The sequence below is a fragment of the Corapipo altera genome, unplaced genomic scaffold (assembly GCF_003945725.1).
Source record: "Corapipo altera isolate COAL_440 unplaced genomic scaffold, ASM394572v1 47, whole genome shotgun sequence".
NCBI classification, from domain to species: domain Eukaryota; kingdom Metazoa; phylum Chordata; class Aves; order Passeriformes; family Pipridae; genus Corapipo; species Corapipo altera.
Genome location: NW_020884897.1, coordinates 523858 through 551600, shown reverse-complemented (window position 1 = coordinate 551600; position 27743 = coordinate 523858). Strand labels below are relative to the sequence as shown.

General features: G+C 42.8%; 1 protein-coding gene across 1 annotated transcript in view; it reads right to left on the bottom strand.

The window, feature by feature from the left end:
- Positions 1 to 18384: 18384 nt before the first annotated feature.
- WAC (WW domain containing adaptor with coiled-coil) overlaps positions 18385 to 27743 on the bottom strand; it is a 55918-nt gene continuing 46559 nt past the window's right edge. The window contains exons 12-14 of the mRNA XM_027648355.1: positions 23702 to 23888; positions 21689 to 21816; positions 18385 to 19846 (exon numbers count right to left, since the gene is read on the bottom strand). Of these exons, the coding sequence (XP_027504156.1) occupies positions 19777 to 19846; positions 21689 to 21816; positions 23702 to 23888 (385 nt within the window). The 3' untranslated portion in view covers positions 18385 to 19776. The remainder of the gene's footprint in view (positions 19847 to 21688; positions 21817 to 23701; positions 23889 to 27743) is intronic.

Below are 27743 nucleotides of genomic sequence, written 5' to 3'. Positions count from 1 at the left end.
GGGGAAAGTGATGAAAATATTGCAGCAGTGGCAAACGGCAAGGAGCCAAGGATAACTACCCACCTGCTTCCTTGGGCTGATGGGCACCCATGTACATCTCTGCTCTTCATATATGGTCAGCACTAAAGTTGCTCAAAATCATGCTCTTCAGGTCTCTCCCCAGAAACCTGAACTTGCCTTTATCCCTTCACTCACACTAGTTTTCCCTGTATTTACACGTGAAGCTAGAAAGCGCAACAGCAGGAAGTGCTAAACTGTTGAACAATGTGGAGTGAAAACAGGCCAAAATGGAGAGGAGTCCAAAAAGCTAGCAGGGAAGAAGGATGAGAAGTGAACCACGAGAGTGAAAAGCAGTGAGTGGATCTGAGCACAAACCTCATAGTGAGAAAAGTAGGCCCTGGCACCACGCTGAGGGAACAAGGTGTGATGTGCCAGGAAAAAGAGATGCAGTAATGAAGGCTAAGGACATGCTGACTGACAGGCACTGGCACCACCAAACACCCATGTGTGAAAAATTGTGTTCACTGTCCTCTCAACTGGCTTGCAGCTTGACAAGCCCAGGAGTCCAGCTGGCACTGAGGTAGTGCTTGGAAGAACTGGAGACAAGGGTAAGTACAGGGGGGGCACAAAGAGGCTGAGGTACACCTGAAGTCTGAGGAGCAAATGTTTGGCAGGAGGGCAGAAGCCTTCAAGGACACCCCCTGTGTGGGACAGTGTTGTCAGGATTCCTCCCTCTGCTGAAAGGGCTCCTCTGCATCCTTCTTGGCAAATCTACAACAGTGCTCTTACTTTCATTCCTAGAACCTGGTACCTTGGTCCAGAGGCACATCATTATTTCCAGCACGCTAAGCTCAGGATTTTTCACTGTGCCCAGAAAACAAGTCTCCCCATGGCCTACTCCATCCCCGAGTGTCCTATAGGAACACTTGGGTGAGGAATATCTCACTGTGGCTGACTGAGTTTTTCCTTTCTGATTTCAATGACGTAATTAGGAAAGCACAAACGACATGGCTTTTTCAGAAGGCATGCTCCTTCCCTCTTAGCTGGCACATCTGGAGCAGTCCTCCCCATTACATTTGTGTCAGAGATTTACTTCATTTGTGTTGAAAGAAGGGCTTGTCAGAAATCTGGAAATGGAAACTGTTCTAGGGTCCTACCTTAATCCTTAAAACTACACAGCTGCCTCAGACTCCCTCAGCACAGATTGCTTAAGAATGTGGTGGTATGCAATGACTTACAACCAACAACCAGCAGGGACTGGCAGATAATGTGTCAGGAGATACCTTCAGCTTACAAAGCATGTTTCTTCTAGATCTCCAAAGCCCAGTTTAAAAAACAGCCAGACAAAATGATTCATTTTCGTGACATTTGATTAAAAGACCTGCACCTTCTCAACTGTGGTGCGGGTGATGATCCTGAATAGAAATGCACATGCCAACTCTTAAGGAAGAGAAATAAACGTTAATTGATTCTCTATAAATTGGGAAACACATAATTTTGTCACCAGCCCCCATGGCTCTTATCACAATATTAAACTTCACTGGACCATTACCAAGAACAGTCCTGCAGCTGATTCACAAAGCACAATAACTCATTCACGAGCTTCTAATTTCTTCCAACCTTAACGATTAAGAGTGGGATTTGTCAGGGGAATTTAATGGTTCTAAGCTCCCGTTTTCCCCAGAAACACTCTTATGTATTACCATAGAGTGATGGTTACAAACTGGGTCTGGACATGGCGGACATGGGAAGCACAGCAAGTTGTCAGCAAAAGCTGTGTAGCACCTACAGCTAGAATGAGTCAGTGCATTTGCACACCCAGTAGTGACACTTGTTAAAGTATCCCCATTGGAAAAATCATACTCACTTCAACAAATTGTTTTCCCTCGGCAGAAGGCAGTATACTTGTGGACAGTGTTACACTGAAGGAGTCCAGTGGACCTCCACACAAAAGACCTTCTCTTCTCCTGGCTTTCCCTTGAACAGTGCCCTTACAGGAAATCTTTAGGAAATACTAGGCATATCCCTGTGGAAATCATCAAAGACTATCTTGTTGGACTCCTTAAGAATAGAAGAAAGAAACAGAAATTAACCATATTTCTCGGTCCAGCTTCAGAAGTAATTCAATTATGCAAAGGGCTGCCCTATACCACCATGCTAGATTCTTGCTTCAGTACATGAAATAATGTGTGAGATTTGTTCGGCATCCCAAATTGAAGTCACTGAGATCTACAGATCTTGAAAGTTCATTTAGAATCATCCAGAAATTACAAGGAAAGATCTGCAGGTAGCAATAAAGTATCCCATCATACACAATCACTTCAGAACCAAAGAAATTTAAAAGTAATAGTTGATAAACAAGAAAAAAAAAGGTCATCAAGGCCATTCTCCTTGTCCCACCCAGTGCAGGGACCACACAGCTGTCTAGGGCCGCTCTTCTCTGCTGTTTACTTACTATAAACAGTAACCCCAGTCTTCCTCAGTGCAGCTGAAGCTGCTTATTCCTTGTCTTACCTGTTAAGGACACAGAAAAACTTACATATCTTGCAACAGCCCTCTACATATTTGAAGGTTTGCATATCGCATGTTCCCCTCTTTCACCCTGAGGCTACCCCAGGCTAAGCCACCCCTGTTTTTTCAACTCTCTCTGTCATGTCATGTTTTTGGAGACCATTGCCCTTGTTCTCCTCCAACTCTTTCCAAACTGCAGTCTACAAATACAAACTTTATGCTACACCTCAGACCTTCCTTGCCTGATTTTGCAGACTGGAACATAGTTTATACCTCTGAATTTGCTGCTTTCCTGCAACAGCAACACATTGAGACATATCCCGAACAGATCTCTGCAAGGAAGAAGCTAATCTCCCTGTTGCAAACTTAGAGGCTACTCCAGAGGATATTCCTGAAGAGTTTTCTACCTAAGGCAGTCCAAATTTCTATGTAGGAGTTAACTCTGCTGGCTAGGAAGGGAGTTTGGGAAGGCTGGCATCACTAGGCAAGGCGTGTCTGACAGAGCCACCACCAGTACCATGTTCAGCTTGTCCACAGATGGACTCACAGACACCTTCCAAAGGGCTCCTCCCCAGCAGCTGCTCCCCAGTTGTGTTCCTGCCATGGGTTCTCCCAAATGAATGTGTACATTTGTTTTTTTCACTGAAGAGTGTCATCCCATGTTTTTTCAGAAAAAATACTTTTAACTTTCTGTACATTCCTACCTTGTGAAAGAAGAAACCACACTGTAGACAGTATCATCTCTTACTGCTTTTTCCTTCCTTGGTCCATGCCAGAACCACTTCTTTTGGCATTCTTGGGACTAGTATTATAATTATTACTTAAAGGAATTACCAGTTCTGCTTAATTGCTTTTTCCTTTAGGCTTCCTCCCTGAAATTACCTGCTAATTCTGATTTTACTCAAGACTTTTGCCTATAGTTTGCTCTTCTCTCACTGTGTATCCCTGAACAGGTTATCTTCACAGTCAACCTGTTTTGTTCTACTGATTAGACTCAGACTTAGAATTACTTTTTTTTATTACTTTTTATATATATGAAGAAGGTGAAAAAATAATTTTCCATCTCATTCATGTAGGTAGGAATATACACACATATGTATGAAACTCATTATGGCAACAAGTGCTGGCATTTCTTGCCACTCTGCATCCCACTCATCCTTTCCCAGCAGACATGCAGATGATTATAGCCCTCCGTGACCGTCATGTTCTGTGCTTTGGATGACATTGTTGGCTGCTGAAAGGCAACCTGGTCCACCTGATTTTCCTAGTATGGCAGCCTGCAGAAACATGTACAGTCTTAGTGCTCCTTCTTCCCCCATCATCATCACTGATAGAGCCAGTAGCTCCTGTGAGAGCAGTGAAGGGGCTCCCAGCTTTCCTTTCTTCTTCAGTGCAGCAGTCACAGATCACACAGCAGTTGAGGTGTGGGCTCTTTCCTTCTGCACTGAGAATGTTCGGTTCCCACTTTGTGTTTTGGCAATGCTCTAGTCAACCTTTCCTGTTAAGGAACAGGTGAAGAGCAACTGATTTCCCTTTGCACAGCAGCATTTCCTCTCTCACTAGCAATGTTGCTGCAAACCTTCAGCTTCCTAGCTGTTGTACTTTCAGGCCTCTACATCCACCCTATCTGGGCCTGTGGGATGATGGTCCTTTCTCCATTGGACCTTTCCTTGCCCAGCTCTTGCACTTTGCTTCTACAGAAGTTTGCCCAGCACTACTCTCCACACTGGAGGATGTCATGTTTGTGGTGACCATGTGGGCCTGGCCCTCATGGCTGCAGGTCAAGGAAGGTTTCAGCTCCAGCAGCACTGTGTCCTATCATTCCAGTTGTTGGCCATGTAAAGCCCCTGCCCTTGTTAGCTCCTATTCACTCACAGGTGCTGGGAACTGAAGGATCATGGACCCTCTCCCAGCTCAACTGCCTCCTGCTCTCTTAGGTTGCAAAAAGTAGGGCAGAGATGCTATCTCCTATTAAACTGATGCAGCTGAGGAAGGAGCAGCAGATGGCTCTGGCTGGAGGGATTATGTAGCTGTGTTGGGATTCCCTATAAATTCATCATTGGGAAGGCTAAATAGGAAAGAGTCTTAAAAGCAGTTGAGAAGAAGGGGCACCAGAGCCATAACAAACCCTTTTTATCTGTTTCTGAACAAGGGTATTGCTTCTGGCTGCCAGTTCAGCTTGTCTTACAACAACAGAAATAGGGCTGGCTGCATCGACTACAGAGATCAGCTCTTTTCACTACAAGATTGCCTTGCCAGATAAGAGCTAAGATTCCCCTTGGTGAGCTAGTGTCTCCTTCAAATAGTCACCTGCATATGAGTAAGAGAAGCCCAACATTTGAGAGACCTGTTTTTGGTTCAGTGTGCACACCATCATCTTTGTTAGCTGTTAGTATGTGTGTTTAGGCATTAAAACCCCTAATATTCAAAAGGAGTCTGTGTTATTTTAGCTATTTTTCTTATTGTTTATTTTCAATATCTCTGAAAACAGAATGAGGTTGGTTCTTTCTGTGCTGAACATCATGAGAGAGATGGTAACTATATCCCCCTGTTTCTTTATAGTCCATTCTTCAGACAGCTTATGTTTTGGCCTACTACAGGCCACCAAGTTTCTTCAGTCTCAGAAGGACTGAGTTAAGATCAAGGTTATACCTCCCTAGCCCAAATGTGGGTAGGTGGCTAAGCATCAAGCTTACCAAAACAGGGCCATCTCCAAACTGTTTATCAGTTGAGGCCTTAAAATCATTGCCAAAGAAACAGGAATAAATAACTCAAGTTTGTGTCTCATCTCAATGTTGAAAGAAGCATCCCTAGGTATTTAAGTCAAGAGATTTCTGCAAACCTCCACGTTTTTTGACATCTCCAGAATAACTTTTGGGTTTGGGTTTTTTGGTTTTGTTTTGTTTTTACTTGTAACATTTGCAGTGGGCATCTGCACTTCTCCAGGGTACCCAAAACTGCAGTTTTGGTACCACAGCTGCAGGATCCAGGACTGGCTGAGCTCTCAGAGGCAGGGATTGCTGGGGGATGGGGGTGGGATAGGAAAGTGAAGGGAGTTTGTGGAGTTGTCACTGATGGGCAACTTGGATAAAGCTATGTAGGCCTGAGGGGGTCAGCATCCTTAAATTAGGAAATCTATCACAAAATTAATTACTTAAATGCATGCAAATGATTAGAGAATTTTAGACAAGCTAATTAATCTAATATGCTAAGTTGTTGCAGATAGAAGTTCAAACTGAGTGATAATCAAGCTAAGATACCTAGATTCCTTCTTCCTTTCCAAGTACTTTTAGTGGCTGTCAATACATCTTGCTTTATAACATAGTGGGCCGGGCAGTGTGAGGGCCATTTCCTGCTTTCTGAAATGCTCCACATCCTTTCTGGGACTCAGAAGCAACTATTTCCTATTCTCAACTAAAATTATGAGGGTCATTCCCATAATTTCTCCCAAATCTAGGCAAGTTTTCATACAGCCCGAGCGCTGATCAACTGTTGGCACAACCCAAGTCCACAGAAGACCGTTGTGACCCTTTCAGCTGCATGGCTGCATTTGACCCATGAATGAAGGGACAGGATCTCCACCCAGGTCACACCCAGGGAAACATATTCTTAATGTGAGATATGGGTTTGTGGTTCAGAAGAGCTATTTTGGCAGAGAGACCAGCCTGGGTCCAAGCAGATTTGGGAAGTCTAACATACAGGAGCCAAGTCTGGGTTCTCACACTAAAATCAATCAATTACTCTCTTAATCATCTCATTGCAACACTCTGTTTATGCTGCCAAGCTAGGCTGGTCAACAGAACTTGTTTGCTCTCCAATATACCCTGGGACTATCAAAACAGGCTACAAAATCCCACGTCTTGTGGGAGCTGTCAGAGCCTCTTCCTTTGTGAGGACAGACAGATGCCAAATCAGGGCAGAGAGCAGAGCAAAGAGAACGGGCAGTCACAACATTCCCATCCTCTTGTCCAAATTTTCTGCCTCCCAAATTGCAAAGACCCAAAATAAAATGAACTTATGCAGCCCTATAAGAGGCAAAGGACACTTAGGCAGAAATGCAGAGGAGAGCTGGTGTCATGGAGCAACAAGCTGTGCTCAATGAGAAGATACATCCAGGAAAACAAAGCTGACTGGCAAGGTCCAAGGAGACAGTCCCACTTTATTCCCAGTATAGATATTAAAACCATTTTCAAAAGTACATATTAACCTTCCTTCAATAAACAAGGAATCCCCACATAGCTGCTTCCTCCATGAATTGAAGCACCTTGTGAAAATGTCTCTCTGGGAGTCATTCAGCCTGCAGTCCCTCTCACTCGCCAGCTTTGCACTGGGAAAGCACCTCCATCAAGTGCCAGCAGGAGCCAGGGCCTCATCCCAGCAGAGGCTGAGCACTGCCACGCTCTGCCTTCAAGTTCAAATTCTAGGTTCGAAAGCACTGTAGACTTCAAGTTCTCACTGCACAGAATGCCTTTGGTACAGGCCTTTTACCACTGTGAAAGGCATTATTGTGTGAATCATCCCTGTAAGGATTAACTTAAAAAATTAAATAAATCAGATTGCAAAGTGATACCTACAGAAGAAAAAGGAATGATTTTCTTTCTTAGGTGGTGTTGCTCTGAGTAGAGCTCTTAGTCAAAAAACATTTGGAAGAATGTAGCTTTGGAGCCTGACCCTGAAGGGTCCTGAATAGCATCACCTCACCTCTGAGCTGAGCAATAAGCCATAGCCCTAGTAAATGGCACTTTGGTCAAAAAACTTTTTGATTCCTCTGTCTCTAGATACCTTCAATCCCATGGTATATCCTCTCATGGTCAGAAACCATTAGCTTCACATCACTGTTTTTTGGCATGGCACCTCTGTAAAGAAACAGGTTGCAGCTGTGCCCAAGCATTTGGCTTAGCTCAGCACAGCAGGAGATGCTGGAAGCAGGGGGTTAACATGTCAGAGTAACCACAGCCCTTCAACTTCCCCTTGCAGCCAAACTCAGAACCTGCCAAGTGCTGCGTCCAATAAAACGCAACTCACACAATCTGTAAGTGCAATAAAATAGCTGTTAACAATTCTGTAACTCTCTCTCTCTTATAGCTTGTAAAAGCCTGAAGGTCAGCTGGAAGTCAAGCTGCATTTTTTGGGAAGAGGGCAGGCCAGTCCCGGGTGATGGGTTCTTGTCCTTTTACCTCCTCCTCTGGGGTTTCTAAAGGGCAAGCATTGTACCTGGAGAGGGTCTTCTGCCTTACTGCCACTACAGGAGATCAAACGGAGCAGAAGGGTGTCGGACCAGAGGGGAGTGGGTACCAGAGGACTTTGCCATTTTGGGGCTGCTCAGATCTGCTTTTCATCAGCGGTGACGCTGAGCGAACATCTCAGCTTGCTAGTTTAGTGAAACAAGCTGATGTTTCCCCTTCTCTGGACTTGATGCTGGAGACTCTCAAGACCATGGAGTGAAAAGAGAAGCCAGTTCAAACCCTGTACCTCCAGGTAGGAGCAAATTTTAAAATCACACGGTGACCTCCAGGCTGGCAAACCCAAACACAGTGCTCCTGCAGTTGAAATTTAAGGTCACCAGCCAAGGGACCAAAGCAGCTCTGCCACATATGAAAGTGGGGAAGTCAGACAGATGCAGAGAGGAAGAACAAGGGTAAGGGAGACAGAAAAAATTCATCACAAGACACTCCATTTCTAGTTTGGCAAATCAAGTGAGTTTACTTGTCATCTCCAGGGTCAAAAGTCTCCTCAATTAATCACGGAGATTTGGAGGGACAGAATGTGTCAACACTTACAGTAAAAACAACCAACATGAAAACAGTGTTTTCCCCAGCAATTTCCCAGTTTTTTCACCAAGTATATAAAATTCTTAAAAGAAAGAGCATCCAGACAGGCCAGACAGAGGGCTGAGCCACACCGCTGGAGCAGCCATGGTGAAAGCTGCAAAAAGCTGCCCTGGTGAAAGCTCCAGTTGTTGCAAAATGGCATAACCCACTCCAGTTAATTAACAGTAGTGAGAGCAAAGCCTCGTGGCTGGATCCTTTTATTGTTTTAGCAAATGCTATGTTATTATATTTATATCATATTTTACATTAAAACTCTGATCATTTCAGCTAAGAAAGGAGGGACTCAATGAGGAAAAAAACAAAGAAGTGCACTAACCTGCAAAACCAGTTCAAACACAGGCTTTAAGAGCAAGCATTTTTTTTTCCAGGATGACATAGGAATACCCAAAGCCCTGCTATTCCCAACAGGCTTTTGCTTGCCATTACTTTATAGCAGCTGAGGGGAGGGTCTTCAGGGGCAGATTTGGACAAGCACTATGAAGGAGGAGGACAGGTGAGGCTGAACATCATCAGCAGGTTAAGCATCGCCCTTCCCTCCAAGTGCTGCGAGCCCCTGTGCAGAGAGGAGATCCTGAGGTACAGAAATACCCGCAACCCTCACACAGACCAAGTACTGACTTTTTAAAACTTTTTTTTTTTTTTTTTTAAGAAGCACCCTTTATAAATTCCATTCACCAAAACATCTTTTGTAGAAAGGTACAATGGCAGCTTAGGTAACAGTAAGAAGCCCAAGTAGCACAGTTTTTCACCCAGCCTGGTGTCTTCAGTTCAGCTTTAATCAGGAAAAAGTCTAGGTCCCCTGGGGGTTTGGTTACAGGAAACCAGCTGTAGCACTGGAAGAAGATGGAGCTTTTCCAGAGGGAGCTGGTGGGGTTTGCTCCTGGTGAAGAACTACAGAAGTTCAAACAATTGGCCTCAAAACGAGCCTCTCTTCTGGGAAACACCACGGAAATACGGTTAAGGTGCAGGTGGTGAAGAGAAGGGGAAATCAACCGCACACGAGCCCAGAAAACAGACCCGGGATATGCCAGGCAAGACTGGCACCCTGTCACCTCCATCCGCCAGCTGTGCGAGGGGTCCCTGGCCCAGGGGGGTCGGTGGGCTCGGCTCTGAATCAGCACAACCCGCCCCGCTGCTGCTGCCGCCTCTTTCGGGAAAAGAGCCCGTCCCGAGCCCGGCGGGATCCCCGAGCCCCCGTCTCGCCGCGCTGAGCCAGAGGGAGGCGATGGAGACGCGGGAGGGGCGATGGAGGCGCTGAGGGAGCGGCAGAGGCGCTAAGGGGGCGATGGAGGCACTGGGGGAGCGATGGAGGCGCTGAGGGGGCGATGGAGGCACTGGGGGAGCGATGGAGGCACTAAGGGAGCAATGGAGGCGCTGAGGGAGCGGCGGAGGCGCTGAGGGGGACATGGAGCCTCTGAGGGGGAGATGGAGGCGCTGAGGGAGCGATGGAGGCGCTGAGGGGGCGATGGAGGCTCTGAGGGGGCGATGGAGGCTCTGAGGGAGCGATGGAGGCGCTGAGGGAGCGATGGAGGCACTGAGTGGGCGATGGACGCTCTGAGGGAGCGGCGCCGCCGCTGCCCCGGGCGGGCCCGGACAGACCCGCGCGGGCAGCGCCACCAAGCGGCGCCCGGCGCCCCCTGCCGAGCAAGGAGGCCACAGAGGAAACGGGAACGCTGCTGGAAAACCAACACACACCAACAACAAAAGGAGGGCTAAGGAGGTTCTCCATACTCTGTTGGATGCAGGGGTAAACACAGTGACAAGGGATGAGGAAAAGGCTGAGGTACTTAAGGCTGCCTTTGCTGCAGGTTTTCGAAAACCAGCTGTTCTCTGCGTACTCAGCCTCTAAACTGGAAGACAGGGATGCGGGGCAGAATGAAGCCCTCATAACCCAAGGGGAAGTGGTCAGCAACCCGTTACACCTAGGCCAACATACATCAGCATACATCAGCAATAAAAGGAGGGCTAAGGAGGTTCTCCAGCCTCTGTTGGATGCCAATGGTACACTGGCCTCTATCAGCAATAGTGGGGCCAGCAGGACCGGGGCAGTGATCGTCCCTCTGTACTCGGCACTGCTGAGGCCGCACCTCAAATCCTGTGTTCAGTTCTGGGCCCCTCACTTCAAGAAAGACATTGAGGTGTTGGAGTGTGTCCAGAGAAGGGCAGCAGAGCTGGTGAAGGGTTTGGAGCGTAAGTCTGATGAGGAGCAGCTGAGGGAGCTGGGGGTGTTTAGTCTGGAGAAAAGGAGGCTTGGGGAAGACCTTATTGCTCTGTCTAGAATGGCCTGACAGGAGGGTGTAGCAAGGTGGGGGTTGGTCTCTTCTCACAGGTAGCAAGTGACCGGCCTGAAGTCACACAAGGGGACATTTAGTTTGGATATTAGGAAAAATTTCTTCATGAAAAAGGTGGTCAAGCACTGGAACAGGCTGCTCAGGAAAGTGGTGAAATCACCAATCCTGGAAGTGTTCAGAAGACAAGTAGACAGGGCACTTGGGGACATGGTTTGCTGGTGAACGTGGCAGTGCTGGGTCAACAGTTGGACTCAATGATCTTAGAGGTCTTTTCCAGCCCTTAGGATTCTACATTTCTATACATGCTGTCCACTGAGAACTCCATGGGAGATTTAACCAGAGGAGGGATAAGGGAATTGCCCTTAAATAGGAGAAAGACATTGACCAAAGGAGGTTAAGAGCAGCAGGAAAACAAAACTAGGCAGAGGAAGATGAGGCCATGACAGTCAAAACTTCAGCACCAAGATCATTAGACTGCAGTGGATGATAAAATCCTACCTGGAAGAAGAGAAATTGCATATCACAGCAAGACACTTTCAGTGTAGGCATGAAGAAGGGACACGATCCCTGACCAAAGATTAAGATCACTATGACAGGATGTAGCAAAGAACTTAAGAGACATAAAAGTGGGGCTGAGAAATAAAACAAGTCTCAAATATTAAAAAGGAAGAGTAACATTTCAAATAAAATGGTCTGGATGGTTCAAAATGGACAAAATTATCAGGCTGGTTTCTCAGTTCAGGGAAATCTCTAATACCACTACAGCCTACTTCTGCATGGATTAAAAGGCATTCCTAATCTCTGAGGTTTAGATTAATATTGAAAAGCAGATTCAGTTAAAACTATTTCCCATAGTTCATGAAAGTCCTGTCACTCATCCCAGGAAATTCCACAAAATGGAAAAGCACATAGAAAATGTGGTATTTAATGAAACTGAGTCCAACTTCACTGAAAACTTCAAGTCTGTGCAGAATTCAAGTGTGTAACAAAATGAACAGGCAAATCTGATTTAATATTTAACCTTTTCCTTCCCTAAGCAAAGTAATAGATTCTCACAATTTTTTTTTAATTTGGGTTTTTAGGATACACTGTTTATGAAGACACTTCTCATTTACACATGCTTTGCTTGGAAAAAGAAAAAAAGACGGCATTTAAAAAGCACTGCAAAAGCATCAGAACTATGCTAGATTCCCAGGTAGAAATACTTTCTCTTGAATAACTCTGTATAAATGAATTAATCACTCCGGTTCTAAAGAGAAAATCTTATAAAATCTAATATGAAGAGGTACAAGATATGAAGTTATATTAATATTTCTACTTGTCAGCCTGGCACACCATTCTTGCTGGAAAAATGTGTTTAACAAAATTTTCATTGTGAAAACTCTTGTAATAATCCAAATCCCTCTGGAGTTGAACAAGGCAGCACAAGAGAATAGAACATCATTAGAGACATGAGATTTAATTTTTTTTTAAGCAACTATGTAAGAAGTTAATGGAAGGTTTCTTTTAGGAGGTCCTCAACTAAAACTGTGTACTGCTGCACAAGCCTGAAGTTGGCTTAAGCCTCTCCACATCCCAAAGTTTTCACACTAGATCTGCCAAAATCTAATGCCAGTGGGCACACTGGATGTGAGCAGGTTAATCTTGTGATACGAATAGCTTATCTAAAAACAGTAGCAGCTTTTTGGGTCAATGCTTGATAAGGAAAACCTGGTTTCAGACTACAAAATGCTGAATAATCAGTAGCATGCCTGAAGCAAAGTCTCCCACTAAGTACTATCCAGGGATGACATGTATCAATCCCACTCCCCACCACAAAAGGTAGATTCTTGTGGAACTCACATCACCATTACGCTGTACCAATGTCACAAAGATCAGCCATGTGAAACTCCAAAAGCATGTAGCAAACTCCTGTGAACCAGCTACCAGAATGTTGCCTTCTGATCAATAAACTATACCATATTAAACCTCTAATCTCAAGTATCTTGGAACAATTTCTGACATTTCAGATTAAACAAAGTCAGAAAACTACACCCAACATATAAACTCCACTTAATCTTATATTGATCAAGGATGATCAGTACTGAAACTGGGTACTAGAGAATTCAACAAGTTCAAATATATTAAAAGAGAAAGCCATGCATGTTAGCTAGGAGAAAAATACAGAGATTTAGGGGCTTACATCAAAGATTATTCTAGTGAGATATCAGAGCCCCAAAATTGGTGACATTGATTTTTAAGCAAAAGGAACCCAGTTTCCAAAGGAACAGGGATCTGGCCTAGCATTGTCAAAATTAAATCTGAGTTGGCCATAATAGCAGTGCTCAATGCAGTTGAGGTGAGCACTGACACACTGACATGCTTTTCTGAATCCTTGTTTTGGTAATTCTCTTGCTCTCACCCTCCAGAGCCAGACCCTTTGTGTGTGCCAGAGAGATTCCTGCACCATGGAGTTTCCTCAGCTACTATAGCACTAAAATCTCCAGCTGAGTAAAGAAGTGCCAGCTGAAGCAGAGGCCATGCACTAGTCTGTCTCTGCTGAGCCAAGGGCAGCACTGGACCAGCTCAGATACCACGTTCCCCCTGCCCAAGCAGGCACCAAACAGTTTCAGCTGCCACAGAAGTGAGGCAGATTGTCTGGAGCGTGAGAGAAAACACACACGGAGAAAGAGCCTGTGTCTCTCCATGTACTGGCTCAAGGGCAGAGGTCTGCAAAGCACCTGAACTGGCCCCTGAGCCACAGGAGCTCCCCAGCCTGGCAGGCTGCTCAGCACCCGCAGCAAGGGCATGTGCTTGCTCACAAGGCTCCTGCAGGGGAGCCTGCAAAATCCTCACGGAACAACCAAGGAGCTCAGGAAATGCTCCAAACCTGTCAGATGGCAGATGAGGACAGCCAAGCTGATTTTCCCTCATTCTTGAGACAGGTTTGGTATCTGAAGAAACCATCCAGGGCAAGAATAGCAGCTCACTGCTAGTTTAGCAGGGAGTAGTAGTTGAAGAGGAATAGCATTTCCTTGGAGACACTTCTCCCTTCATATACCAAACCTATTAAAGATGCATTGTTTACTTTGGGATGGGTGCTTTGTTTAAAATATATTAAGAACATGCTTGACAGTTAGACCTTTACTTATGCAGTAAAGGTTACCTGAAACTCATGCAGCAGTTAATAGGGCAGTTTGGTTGTTAGGATTTTGTTCAGATGCACAGCCGGTACAAATTCACAGAGATGAAATTTTCAGATGAAAGCCTACATGCATCCAAACCTCAGAAAAACATGCCTAACGTGGAGCCGTTTCCATCCCCCAAGCCCTTCTCTCTGCACGTGTATCGAGTTTTAAGAGCAGGCAGTCTTAACCATTTGAGCTTACTGCTGACCCAAGAGTTACTGTGACCTGCCCTTCAATGCCAAAAAGTGCCAGCCCTGCCTGTGCTTGGCCCCTTGGTGTGAGCTCCTTCAGCCTCTGAAGTCAGTGACACATTTACCAGGCAGGTTTCTGCTGAGGCTTTGCTCCCTGAACTGCTTCAGGGCTGGCAGAAAGGACTCAGCAGGAGTACCTCACTGGGAGCAGGGAAACAGTAAGGAAGAGTCTGTTCTTTTTGCAGGGAGTTGGGTGACAGATAAGCTCTCCCACTGTGTGAAGCCTCACTCTCACTGAGTAATTCTTTTGATTAAACCACCTGTGAAGCAAAAGAGAGTCCTTAAAGATCTTGTCTGATCACTGTGTGTTACATATATTGCACTCTGTGCACATCCACACCTCTGTCACTAATTGTTCAGGTGAAAAGGGGTCAGGGGATATGAGAATAAAATATACAACAAGTTCTCTTTTTTAAATTAAGTGAAATTCAGATACCACCTTAGGTCAAAGTGAACTCTGAGAATTTTTATCCTGAAAACAAAGCGGTATCAAGAGGTTCAGTTATCTATGCTTCTACTGGCAATGTTATTGCAAGCAGAAAGGCAGTTTTTATTCAGCAAGTGAAGATAGGGATGTGCTGCCAGTGGTTTAATAGCTTTCCCCTTTAAAAAAAGATAGAAGACTTACTGTGAAATCGAATCCCCAACAAGGAGTTTAATATACCTTTCAAAATGCGGAAGAAAGAAAAAGCCTTTACTCCCAGGATGCAGAGCAGCAGCTAAAGGAACTTGGGTGGAACTGACGGACATCAGAGCCCCTTGGCACCATCATGTAGTCCAGACCTGCTGACAACACATTCACCTTCTGTAGCACCATCTGCCATGGGCTTTGATCACTTTACCAAATAACTCTTCCAGTACAAGCTTTCTGCTGCTAATGAAGATGCATCCAGCAAAAGAACAAGAACCCCAGTCAAACTCTGACAGCACTCCAATTACACTGGAAAGAGACCCAATCACAGATTTTTGCCCACAGAAGTATGTAAGAGCTTGTTAGCAAATCTGCCTGGCCAGGCAGAAGGAAGCTGTCCAGGGTGTTCAGAACTCTGAGCCAACATGCTAACTGACCTCCATGTGCCAACTTTAGAAACTTGGGAGAGAATCAATTTAAGTGACTTGCACCATCCTAGCTGTTGGTGCAGATGACTGTGACAGTACTATCCACGATTAATTTTCTTGTAACATACAGTGAAAGGGAAGATGAGCCTAACAGATCATTCTGAGCTTTGCCATATTAACACATGCTTTTTACTCAGCCCAAATTCTGAGATTTCAAACTGGAGCACAGAGACTGACCTTTGAGCGTGGTGCTGCATTCAGGTATAGATGGCATCCCTTGGCAAATGCTCTCTGGCACGTGTGAATAACAGGTGGTAACAAAATCCTGTCACACATACTGAGTAACCTCTGGAAAGATAAGGTTGTTCAGGCCATGTTTGCAAACCTGCTGTGCAAAGTCTGGTACATGCATCCATCTGGTACAGCTGCACACAACCCAGCAGCTCCAGAAGGACCTGTCTGGGATGCAACAAGACTTGCCAGGATGTTCCTAGTTCCTGTCGGAGACAATTCATTCTCTAGAAAGTCCTGGACCAGGTGGGTTAGTGTCTTTATTAGGGAAAAGTGCTTTGGGACTTCCAGATTCTCAGCTACCTGGAGCCCTAAGTAGTAGAGTCTAATCAGTCCTTTCCCTCAGTCAGGTTCTCCAAACAAAAAGCCATAGTTGGGAAATACAGGAATCTGTACTGAAGAACATCTAGGAACAATTCCAAACAAATTACTACAGCAGGAGTAATACAGGCATCCAGGAAGGTTAAAATAAAGCTGATGCCTACAGCTACAAACGACTGAATCTTTTCAAGCATCTGTTCTAGTAGGAGACTGAAGAGATAGAGGAACATATCTAAAAAGAGCAATGCGTAACTGGAATCCAAAACTTCATCATAGCTGAAAACAATATTTTTTGCAGAAGAAGCCAACATATCTCAGTTGCAAATGAGAGCTTTTGCTTGACTGACTGCAGGAAAACAACTGCCAAAGAAAAAGACTAGGCAAAGAAACAAATTCCTCCTACATCAAAAGCTCTACTTCTTAAGATAAAATATAAAACAAGTAAGGGAACCAAAACACAGAAGAAACCTCTACATATCATTAATGAGCAATGATGGGCAGAAGATGGGCTAGTGTCAATGAGATGGCACTTCAGCTCAGACCACTCGTCTGCAGGAAACTTTCAAAGGTCAATGCATTATTTTTAAAACATCCAGAATTGCCTATCATCTTACATCTGTAAATGAGATTGCTTTGGTGAGGACAGAATATTTTTCCAGGAACAGCAGTAAGGATGATGCATTCACCAAAATATCCAGCTAAATTCCAAGAACAGACTTGATATTTAACTATACACACAGTAGTCATGTGGTAATTTAGAGTAAGTGGCTGCCCCTTACACACAGCAGAATCCCAAGTCCCCTGAAGCAACGTGACAGTGACACTTGGGGCACAACACTCCTTCCCTGCAGCAGAGAACACAGTATTGGCCACTGCAGCCAAACTCACAGCAACAAAGGACTCTGCCTTGGTAAGTTCTCAGGTTGTCATCACAGGCAAGGTGACACTGGAACAAACAGGTGACAGGACACATGGCACAATTACCCATGTATCTCTGGGGATCCTCCTGCAATGAAGCTGCTTCAAAAAGGAACGGATACTTTTTCTGAATGTGTTTTTAATTGCAACAGTAAAAACAGCACCAGCGTCTACCAAAAGGTAAGATGCTCCTACCAAAGGAGATGTAATTAATAAAACAAGTCTGAAAAGGAGGCTGCAGTTGACCCAGGTTGAGCAGTTGACCACAGCACCTTCGGATCAAGGCGAGGCCGAAATGAGAGTCCCTTGGATCAGTCATGAGATTTTATAATTGTATTAACCTTCTCCTGCTGTAGTCCTTGACCATACCACCACATGTGATAAAATATTGCCCCCAATGGCACTGCTTGCAGTATGATTGTACAGGCTCAGACAGTCTCTTCAGTAATTCTAAAGACCATTTCTCTATTACACTAAATAGTTGTTTAGCAAATGCACAACAGGAAAACAATGAGCAACACAGGCAACAACAGTTCTTTTATCAATTTCTCATCACTTTTCCTCGACCACCTATATTAAGTAATTAATTTAGAAAACACACCCCACTGCTCCAATAAACACCTTCTTAACACCTGCCTAGGAAAGGTTTGATCCAGGGCAATTTCACTTGATTTGACTTACAGGTGTAAAGCAATTCAATAAAGCCCCTTCCATTAAACAATGTGAAGGACAGTATCAGTTTCAGTATGGATAATTAATGACAAGCTGGTAATTAGTAAAAGGTCTCAGTGTACCTGCTTATTTGTTGTCCAGCTTCAGATACAAGACAGGAAGGAGAAAAACTGGTGTTTTTTCCCCCCCACCAAGCAATCTACAGAGTGCCAGCTTCTGCTTGTCACTACAGATACCACAAGTAAATTAACTTGTGAAGCTCATTGATACAGGATGTTATAGAGGGCAATGTAAGAATCAAAAGGAAATAAAAAGCTTTTTGGCTCACATAAATTAAATATATTTAAATATATTAAATAGATGCAGCATATCTATTAAGACGGAAGCAACCTTTGTCTGAGCAAGAAACTAAACAGCAAAATGCCTGAACTAAGGACAACCACTGGTGAGAGATCCCTTGTACATCCACGCATTGCACATGCTATTTCCCTGCACTTGGGCGACCTCAAGATACTGAGCATCACATGACATAGGATGTTAAGGCAAATACGAGTCTCAGGAAGCCTTCTGTCACTCAGCCCTGGGTCTCTAAAAATGCAGAAACAATGTATGTTCAAGATTACTCCCATTTTCTGAGAAAAATCAAACATTTGAATGATATGAAACACAACAGCACATACTGGGTTAAAAAGTGAAGAAAAATTACAAGTTCATCTATCCTGGTTTCCCATTGTTGTTTTTAGTTAGGTATTTCAACTTGTTCCATTTGAAATGTCTTGTCAGGTCAGAGCATTCAGCTTCCACTGATGAAAACCTCATTTTTAAAAATAAGTCCAAGCTCACTCAACACAAAAATCAAGTGACATTTCTGGTGCTGAAAGTATTTGTAGGAACAAAACCCATAGCATCACATGCCAACACCTTTAGCATTCTTTTTTTTCAGTATATCCCCTACAATCTTTCCTACTTAACAGACTGCTGTGACATATACACTTCTGCAAATATTAAACTAGTACTGCCATCATGCCTTCTGTTGTTTTTAAGCAAAGAAAAAGTCACATTTATTTTGTAGTAGCAATAGTTTCTTTTTTATTTTTAATATACTTTAGGAAACAATATACAAAGCTGAGCTTTGCCACCATTTTCAAACGGTGGGTTGCTCCAATTACACAAATTCAGCGTTTTGTGATGGTTAAGAACAGCAGTCAGCACCAGACTTAAACAGTTAGCTACAACACAAACATCCTTCGAAATGAAATGTCATAATATCAAGACAGGTAAACCAGGAGTTAACATATGACAACTTTCGGGGAGGTGTCTTAAATCATTCTTGTTGAATTTTATATTTCATTAAATATTTTATACACATTTTCCTGTTTACAAGTTTTAAACAAAACCTCCCTTGAGGAATTATTTAAGTACAAAAATGTTCAACAAGAACAGTTCTAATAAAGAGTCCCCAAACAGACCAAATTTTAATGTGTTGACCAAAGGAAATGAAAACCAGTGTTTCTTTGCTTTAACATGTTTATTACAACAGATACAATTCACATCTGACTAGCTTTTTTTTTCCTCTTTCCCCTCCCACAACCATGTTAACATGTTCATTGGGCTATTTCCTTATATTTGAGCAAGTAATGTACTTTCAGCACACATGCCCAGCAGTACTATAAGTCCATTCTTACAGGGTGCAAATGGAAATACGTTTCAATAATTTATACAAACAAGTGGGTTATGCTCAATCACTGCAATTTTAAGCTACTGTACACAGGAATGAAAAGATTATAGAAAAAGTGCCATAGCAACAGTGCCTTAAGAAAAGAGAAAATTAGAAGCATTAAAAAGCTGGTAAAATCAGATTTAGGATTTCATGGGGAAATGGAACACAGAAGATGAAAAACATTTCTCTGTAAAACAGAAATGGAGAAGCACTGCTCTTGACTCGGTGCAAGTGTGGAAACAGTTGTTTCGTGGTAATTTGTACATTGCCCAAACTGTTGCAGCCTTAGACACAGATCGCCTGGCGCTTGCATTGAATTTTAGGAAATGAAAGATCTTTGAACGATAAATTAACTAAAAAAAACCAAAAGAAAAAAAAAAAAGAAAGCTAATTTTGCAGACAGGTTTACATGTAAGAGGCTAGGTATTTAGCCACCTCAGCATTGATTAGTTTTGGATGTCTAAGCTCTGATACACATGGCTTCCCATGGCTTCACTCTACAAAATATATTTACAACGTGAAGAATACATCTACAAGAAATCTACATTTCAAGGGTTTTACAAATCATTCTTGTATCTTTCCCCTGAATTTGACTCCCTCCTGTCCCCTTCCCCATGTCAACTTTTTTTTTTCTGCCCAGCTCAACGGTCCAAAGTCTACTCAAATGCAGCTCAAAAGTGTTAAGACTGGGCATCAGTTTAATAGTTCCTGTACTCAAAACCATGTGCAATTGTTTACAACTTTTCACACCATGAAGGAATTCTGATTCTTTAGCTTTTCAAGTTCTTTAATTTGTTGCCTCAAAAATAGTATCCTGTAAGAGAAAAGAAATAAATTAGTATAAACATTTCTATTATACAGATATATTAAATAACATCTACACAAGTACTTCTACAATCTCAGTGAAAGATACCAAGTTCTTTAGCTCCACTAATAAAATTCAGATATTAAGTTAATTCCCAACCTCTTCAATAACTTCCAAACATTTTATGCAGATGCACAGAGACCTGATGTGTTTGAAACCTTAGTTCCAAAAATTAAGTTGCTCTATTTCATTATGCCTTTTAAGTTGCATATAAATATTCTATAAAGTCCAAAGCAACTTTAATCAATTAGGAAAAAGCATCCAATTCAGGAGACTTTTGTAGAACACTTTTCAAATATGTGCCCAGTTCAGTAAAGATGAATTTTCTACCAAAAAGTAGGTGAAAAATTATTAAAATAGACACACTGAAAAAAGCCATTTAACTTAAAAGGTATGGGCACAAAAAATATAGCAATCAACTAAAAGCCTTTTCACATGCTGTCAGTTATGGTTAAAACAATGTATTTGCTTTGCCTAGAGATGAAGTTCCTTCTCAGCAGAAATTAAATAGTTCTATTCTGTGCAAAAGTACAGAAATAATATCATCATTCAAATGTACTGCCTTTGATAATCCCATCCTTTGCAAAAGCCTTCCCCCATCAACTTGTTACTTATGCCATGTATTCCACATCTTTGGGATTGCAGCAAAAATAAAAGATACATGTTACCATAGATTCAAAGTCATAATAATCGTTATTCATTGACAGCTTAAGGATACACAGTGTACAAGAAACAAGATGCTATTCACTGAGCTGAACAATGACATTTGACATGTTATTTCAGATCAAATGCTCACTCAGAAATGGAAGTGACACCTTAAGAAATAAACCCTGTAAGAAACCAAGCAGTTCATTAAATATACTATAAAAATTGTAATTTATGTAGTGAAGTTATGAAATAAAACTTCACAAAGAATGGATGTTTTCAATTCTTTATCAGGAAAGATTTACAAATATATTATAGCCTGCTTCTGACTAAAGGACTGCTTTACTAACTGCCAAAATGCAAGAGCTTCTAGGATAAAGGTAGCTATTTAAACATCATGCAATACTATTAAGGCAGTTTCAAATACTAAATCAGAATCACTGTGTTCAAACTGCAGTGTGACCTAACAGCTGGGATGACATCACTCAGAAAGGAAACTGAGTATGACAGCAGATTCAGGATCATGACTACTGGTGAAAAGTTTGAGCATGTATTGTAAAACTAAAGTTTTCAGTCTTGCACAACAGTCTTTACAGCGTGGTTGTGTATTGCTTCAGTGATACACAAGACACCTGCTATTACTGACTTAAGAAGCAAACAAAGTCTACTTTGCTATAAGCAAGCATTAGCTTTTCCTTAGCGTGTGATGTAAACTACACCTGTTCAAACTTGCTCCAGCTTTAGACATATTAGATGTCTCATATAACCTTCAGTGTTTCACACCAGCATAAACTGTGCAGATGTGTACCTATGTGGTCTATGCATTGTGTATGGGCAGATATTCCAGAAGCATGCTGAAATACTGAGTTAGCCAGTTTTTTGTAATGCACTACAGCATCTGCAAAGATACTTTTCTATGCAAGTGGAAACAGACACAGAAGTTGCATATCTGGTTCTATCCACTAGAGGCTAAGAGGTGTCTGTGTGGAGAACAGGAAGAATGTACACTGTAGACAGCTTGCAAATGTGGCAAGTACCAGTATATTTACAAAGTCACCAGCAAACAAAACTCATGAGAAACAATGCCAGAATGTGAGTTCTAATACCATCCTGAAAATTGAAGATAAACACAGAGCACACACTTACCTTTGCTCACGCAAAGTTGCTTGAATTTCACATACTCGAACTAAAGACCTTAAATTCTTTAATTCAGTACAAATTTCTGACATATGGACACTTCCCATGTTATGGGCTTCCTCACGTAATCTTGATGCCTGCAATGGTTACACATAAAGGTTAAGATTTTGAATCATGCATTGGAAACAACTGGCTGTAGCCAGAGGATTGCTGGATGAGTGCACCTTGGAACAGCAAAGCACTCTAATTTCAAGAGAGTACTGAATCAGCACATTAAATTCTCTATAAAAGCCCGTTTAGAATCATAAATTAACAACCCTAGATGCCAAGAAACTAACCCAGGCTATGCTAAGGCAGGGATAGTTTAGATTTTCTTGGTCCTACTAAATGTTTAACTGACTATATTGAAAGACAGTATGTGACAGGACTCTCAGTTTCCAAAGCAATTTGTTCAAGCAATTCAAACTCTCCATCCATTATTTCAATGGCAAACTTAAATCTCCCATCTAAATTAACCAGCAGTGACAAAAGTAACTAAATGTCATCTATTTTCCAGCTACCTTATACATGAAAAAAACCCTGCAACCCTCTTCAGGTGTTTTCTTCCAGACGAACTCCATTATTCTAATATCCCCATTTAGTCAACTGGAGACAGGCAGAAGTATAAATTTAGAGGGCATGACCTATTACCAATTCCCAATTTGTGCAGTCTTGTCACTGAACTGGATATGACTCCAGAGAATTCCTCAACAGCACCAAGGAGACCAGTATAATTACTCTGAGGTCCTGTGCAGTACACTGCAATACGGAAAGGGAACTTCTTGCAAGTGGCATGTGGCAAAAATTATTTCAAATAGAACTTCCTGCAGCATTACTGTTTAGCAATGTTATTCTGTGCTGTACTGGGTCTGGCTGGGATGGAGTTAATCTTCTTCACAGCAGTCCATGAGGTGCCACGTTTTGGATTTGTGACCAAACCAGTGTTGGTAACACACCAGTGTTTTAGCTATTTCTGAGCAGAACCTACACAGCATCAAGGGTTTTACTCTTTCTCTCTCTGACCCCCGTCCATGCAGCAAACAGGTTATGGGTGGACAAGAGACAGGGAGGGAACAAAACTGGAAGAGCTGACCCAAACTGACCACAGGGATATTCCATACCATACAATGTCATGCTCAGCAGTAAAACTGGAGGGCTCGCCGGTGGTGACTACTTTTGCATCACTTTCTTCCACCCTCTTTTACTCATCAAGCTGCCTTTACCTCAACTCATGAGTTTCCACACTTTTGCCTTTCCAATTGTCCCACATATCCTACTGGGGGAGAGCGAGCAAGCGGCTGTGTGGTGCTTAGCTGGGCTAGGTAAGATTAATATCCCAAACAGACTGCACCAGACAGGGCAGCCGGTAAAAGGACTTGAACTAGGTTCAACAACCAATACGGTTCCTTTGAGTAATACATTCCAAGCAGCTGACATGCGTCCAGTTTCCCTATATTACAACAACAGGACAGGTTTCATGCAGTTAGTTATAAAATATGGACGGCAATTCTACTGGGTTTCCAATTAAGTAAAAATAGCCAAAATTCAGTCTGAGTTCTCCATATCATCTTAAAAATTGGGTACAACAAGCAAGGCAGAGTACCTTTTTCACTGTGTACAGCTAACAACTCAGTAAGTCAAACTATGGAGTAGTCTCAAACAGTTTAACTCTGTCACCTAATTCATAACATTTTCCACATAATGAAAATATAATTATTAAAAAAATCTGCTGAAATTCAAAAGCACTAGAACTTTAAGCAAGACTGAAAATACTCAATTGCTGAAAGGCAATCACATGTAAAAACCAGCAGGTCTAGCCTAATCTCTCTTCCTTCTCCTCTCTTCTGGTTAAGGACAAGCATCAGGATTTTGGGCTTTTTTTAAATACTTTTAATTCCTATAAAAAGCAACCTGAGTAAGAAAAGCAATTTTTAAGCTACACGTTATGCACTCTCACAGGGAACAAAGCACAGGTGAACTCACCTGCTTTTCTGCATGGTCTGCAGGCCAGCCTTGAACATGCTTTATAAGGTTTTCGTTGAAGTGTGCTGCTAGCGTAGGTGTCAATGAACAGCTGGGTCGTACAGATGGATTCTGCGGTGCAGGTGTTGAGTTTGATGCACTACTGCTAGAGGTATGATTTGGACCTGGTGATGGACTTCTTTGACTACTACAAGAAAGAATGAAAAAAAAAAAAAAAAAAAAAGGTGAGCATTTAAAAACATCTGTGACCCTACAGAGAAATAAACACTGAAATTCATTGCTTCCAGACACAAAAATACATAAAACATTCACACCACAAGTAAATCCTTCTGGTAGACCAAACCTGTGCCACTTTTCTACAAACCTTCTATGTTTATGGGAACAGTTTAAGTGCTACAATTTCACAGCATTGGGTTTTTTCTTGTTGTTGTTTGGTTGGAGTTCTTTGTTTGTCTGTTTTTTAATAGTGTTGCAATAATCATTAAGAACAAAGCCTGATGTCCTGATCTAAAAATACAGCCATATGAGATTTGAGGAGTAACCATCTACTACTAATGCCAAAACACAAATACCTAGACGGTTTTGTGACACTGTACATCCTCACTTAAGGCACTCGGGAGAACAGAAGTATCACAGGAGCAGCATGTTTGTAGTCACCGACTTGACTGCTTTACTGGAACATACAGTAACAGAGGTGGTACCTCAGTTACAATGCTCTTTGCCCCTACATATACTGAGAAATAGTAGTACTAATTGTGTAAGTACTTAGACATTACTCCTAACAACTTTCCCACTGGTAGCAGCAGTAAGAAAGTATTATGAAGGAAAACTAAATTTTAAGGGCCTCCTGATTCAGCACCTAACCTGCTCCCTTGAGGACTGAAAACATCCTAACAAAATGCAACTTTGTAATCCAATGCCCAGACATTTATCCTAATCAACTTACACTTGCAAAGAATTACAGCACTAAGAATTAAAAACAGCCAACAAATTGGCTCTGACATGGACCTGTTGGAACGAGGCTAGAGAAGCCACCAAGTTGATGAGAGGGCTGGAGCACTTCTCCTGTGAAGACAGGCTGAGGGAGTTGGGGCTGTTCAGCCTGGAGAAGAGAAGGCTCCAGGGAGACCTCGGAGCACCTTCCTGTACCTAAAGGGGGCCTGCAAGAAAGCTGGAGAGGGACTTCTCACAAGGACAGGTAGTGAAAGGACACAGGGGATGGCCTTAAGCTGAAGGAGGATAGATATACATTACATATTAGGAAGAAATTCTCCACTTGGAAGGGTGGTGAGGCACTGGAACAGTGAAGTTGTGGATGCTCCATCCCTAGAAGTGTTCAAGACCAGACTGGATGGGGCTCTGCATAACCTGATCTAGTGGAAGTGTTCCTGCCTATGGCAGGGTCAGTGGAACTAGATGATCTTTAAGGTCCTTTACAACCCCAACTATTCTATGATTCTATGCAATTAGGTACAGCACACTGGTCTGCAGCATCAAAGACTTTAACCTCATTCCTTTCGTCATCCCCAAACTTGTTTAAAAGCTTAGAATATGAAAAAATATCGTGCAGAAAAATTTTGGTAGGCACTTTATTAAATTTCCCTTCATTTTAGGCATCAGAAGTTGCAAAAGTTACATCCCTTTGAAGTAACTGGGGGAAAAAAGTGTTCCGTGTTCTCTTCAGTAATTGGCTCAACTTCTTTCAATGCCACTTACACTACAAACACTTCATTGTAGAAATGTTCAGTTGATTAGGAAAAAATGGCATTCAGATTTTTAAGCTGTAGTTGAAAGTAGCTGAGAAGGTCAAGGACAACAAGGGCTGTACATCAAGGACAAATGAAAAGTTAAGGAACAAGTTGGTTTGCCCCTCTACAAGGCAAGGGGATCTAGAGGAAAAGGACATGAAAAAGGCTAGGACAGTGCAACGGGTTTTTTTCTGCTGTGTTTTTATGGGTATGGTCTGCCCTCAGACCTCCCACAGGCCCAAGAACATCAGCAGTCGGTGAAAACAAAGTATTACCTACAGCAGAGGATGAAGTTCAGGAGCAGTTAAGCCAAGAGGACACATGTCCGTGAACCAGGCAGTAGGCACCCAAGAGCAGTCAGGGAGCTGGCCAGTGTAACTCAGGTGCTGCATCACCCTGAAGCAGCACGGGGAACAGGCAAGGTTCCAAATGTTAAAGCCATCTTTGAGAAGCACAAGGATGACAACCTGGGGAACTATAGGCCAACTGACCTCTGGGAAAGTTATGGAGCAAGTCTTCCTGGAAGGGGTTCCAGCTACATGAAAGACTAAAAGGCATAAAAAAAAAGCCACCATAGAGTTACCAAGGAGGTATTATGCCTGACCGACCTCACTGCCTTCTATGATGAGATGACTGGCTCAGAGGACAAGAGCAAAGCAGTTTCCTTGACTTCAGAAGGGCCTGTGCCACCACCTGCCAAGTTGTTGACTTATCCAGTCCACCTTTCATGTGTATGGTGGATGAAAAACTGGAGGAACTGCTGGGCTCAAAGGCTGCACTCAGCAGTATAAAGACCAATGAAAGGAGTGACTGATCAACACTGGGACCAAGAGTGTTTAACGTTTTATTAAAACCCCAGACAGCAGCACACAGTGCACCTTCAGTAAGGCTGCAGATGACACCTGCTTGGGGGGAGCAGTCAGTGTGCTGGAGGGTAGGTTGTTATTCAGAAGTACCTGAATGGGCAGACAGAAACCAAGTTCAAAAAAGGCAAATGCAGAGTCCTGCACGGGGGGTGGAATAAACCTGTGCAACAATACTAGAACAACCCATGGAACAGCACAGGCTGAGTGGGCAGAAAAGGACCTGAGGATCCTGGTTGACAAATTAAAGGTGAGCCAGGCCAAGCACATGCTGGGCTGTATTAGCAAGAGTTCAGTTGAAGAAAGCAATTCCTCCCCTCTCTTCAGAGCTTAGGAGATTCACAGTTATCTGGAGCACTGCATAGCAGGGAGCCCAAAACCAGACAAGAACTGAACTGCCACACCAGAGGAATCTGGCAGAGGACCACACAGGTGATTAAGGGCTGGAGCACATGCTGTATCAGGAGAAGCTGAAAGTTTATTCAGCCTGGAAAAGAGAAGGTTGAGGGGAAGGGGGTTGACGGATCTTCTTACAGATTTTTACTACTTGTGGGGAGTGTAGTCAGTCAGGCTCTTTTCAGAGATGCATAGTGATAGGACAAGAGGCAAAGACACAAGTTGCAGCAAGGGAAATTCTAATTAGGCATGAGGGGAAAAAAAAAAATCACCATAAGGGTAGTCCAACATTAGAAGATGCTTGGAGACATTAGCAATTCAAACTTGCAAGTCCTACTCTAACCTGAGAATTAAGTGGATCATAACTAGAAGTCCCGTCCAATCTAAATTATTCTAGCTTTCTAGGTATTCATACAGCATCAGCATAGAGATGGTGCAGAGAAAGGCTACCTTTATCAACTAAGTAGAACTGAGGAATAACCTTCAATGCTTATTTACTCCTTAGTTCTAATAGAATTAAAGTTCCCCCTATGATTTGCCTTCTCTCCATTTATCAACCTGGCTTCTCTTACTCCTACTTCATCAGTAAAAAAAAAAAAAAAAAAAAATCAACCTAACACATCAAAAATGCTTCAGAAAAATTAATAAAATCTGTGTGTTTCTCAAAAATACAGCTGTGTTTAAATTATGACTAAAACATACTGTCACAAGATATCCTAGCACTGCTGTGTTAGCAGCAGGGGGAGCTACGAATGCAGCAATGGTAGTTCCAAACTACCACTGTGTTTTTGAATGCTTCACTAAAGGCAAATACCTGCCTTAGCTTAGTTAAAGACTGACTATACCACAGATAATGGAATGCCCCCAGAGAGGCAAAAACATCTGTACAAGGGCATGAGGACAGGATAGTTCTGAAATACACTTCTACAAGCTCTAATATCTTACAACCTAAAAAAGATGGAATGAAACATGTTCTCCCTCCAGCACTTTTCCAAGACAAAGGAAAAACGTTCCCAGTCCTTTTTGGAAACAAAA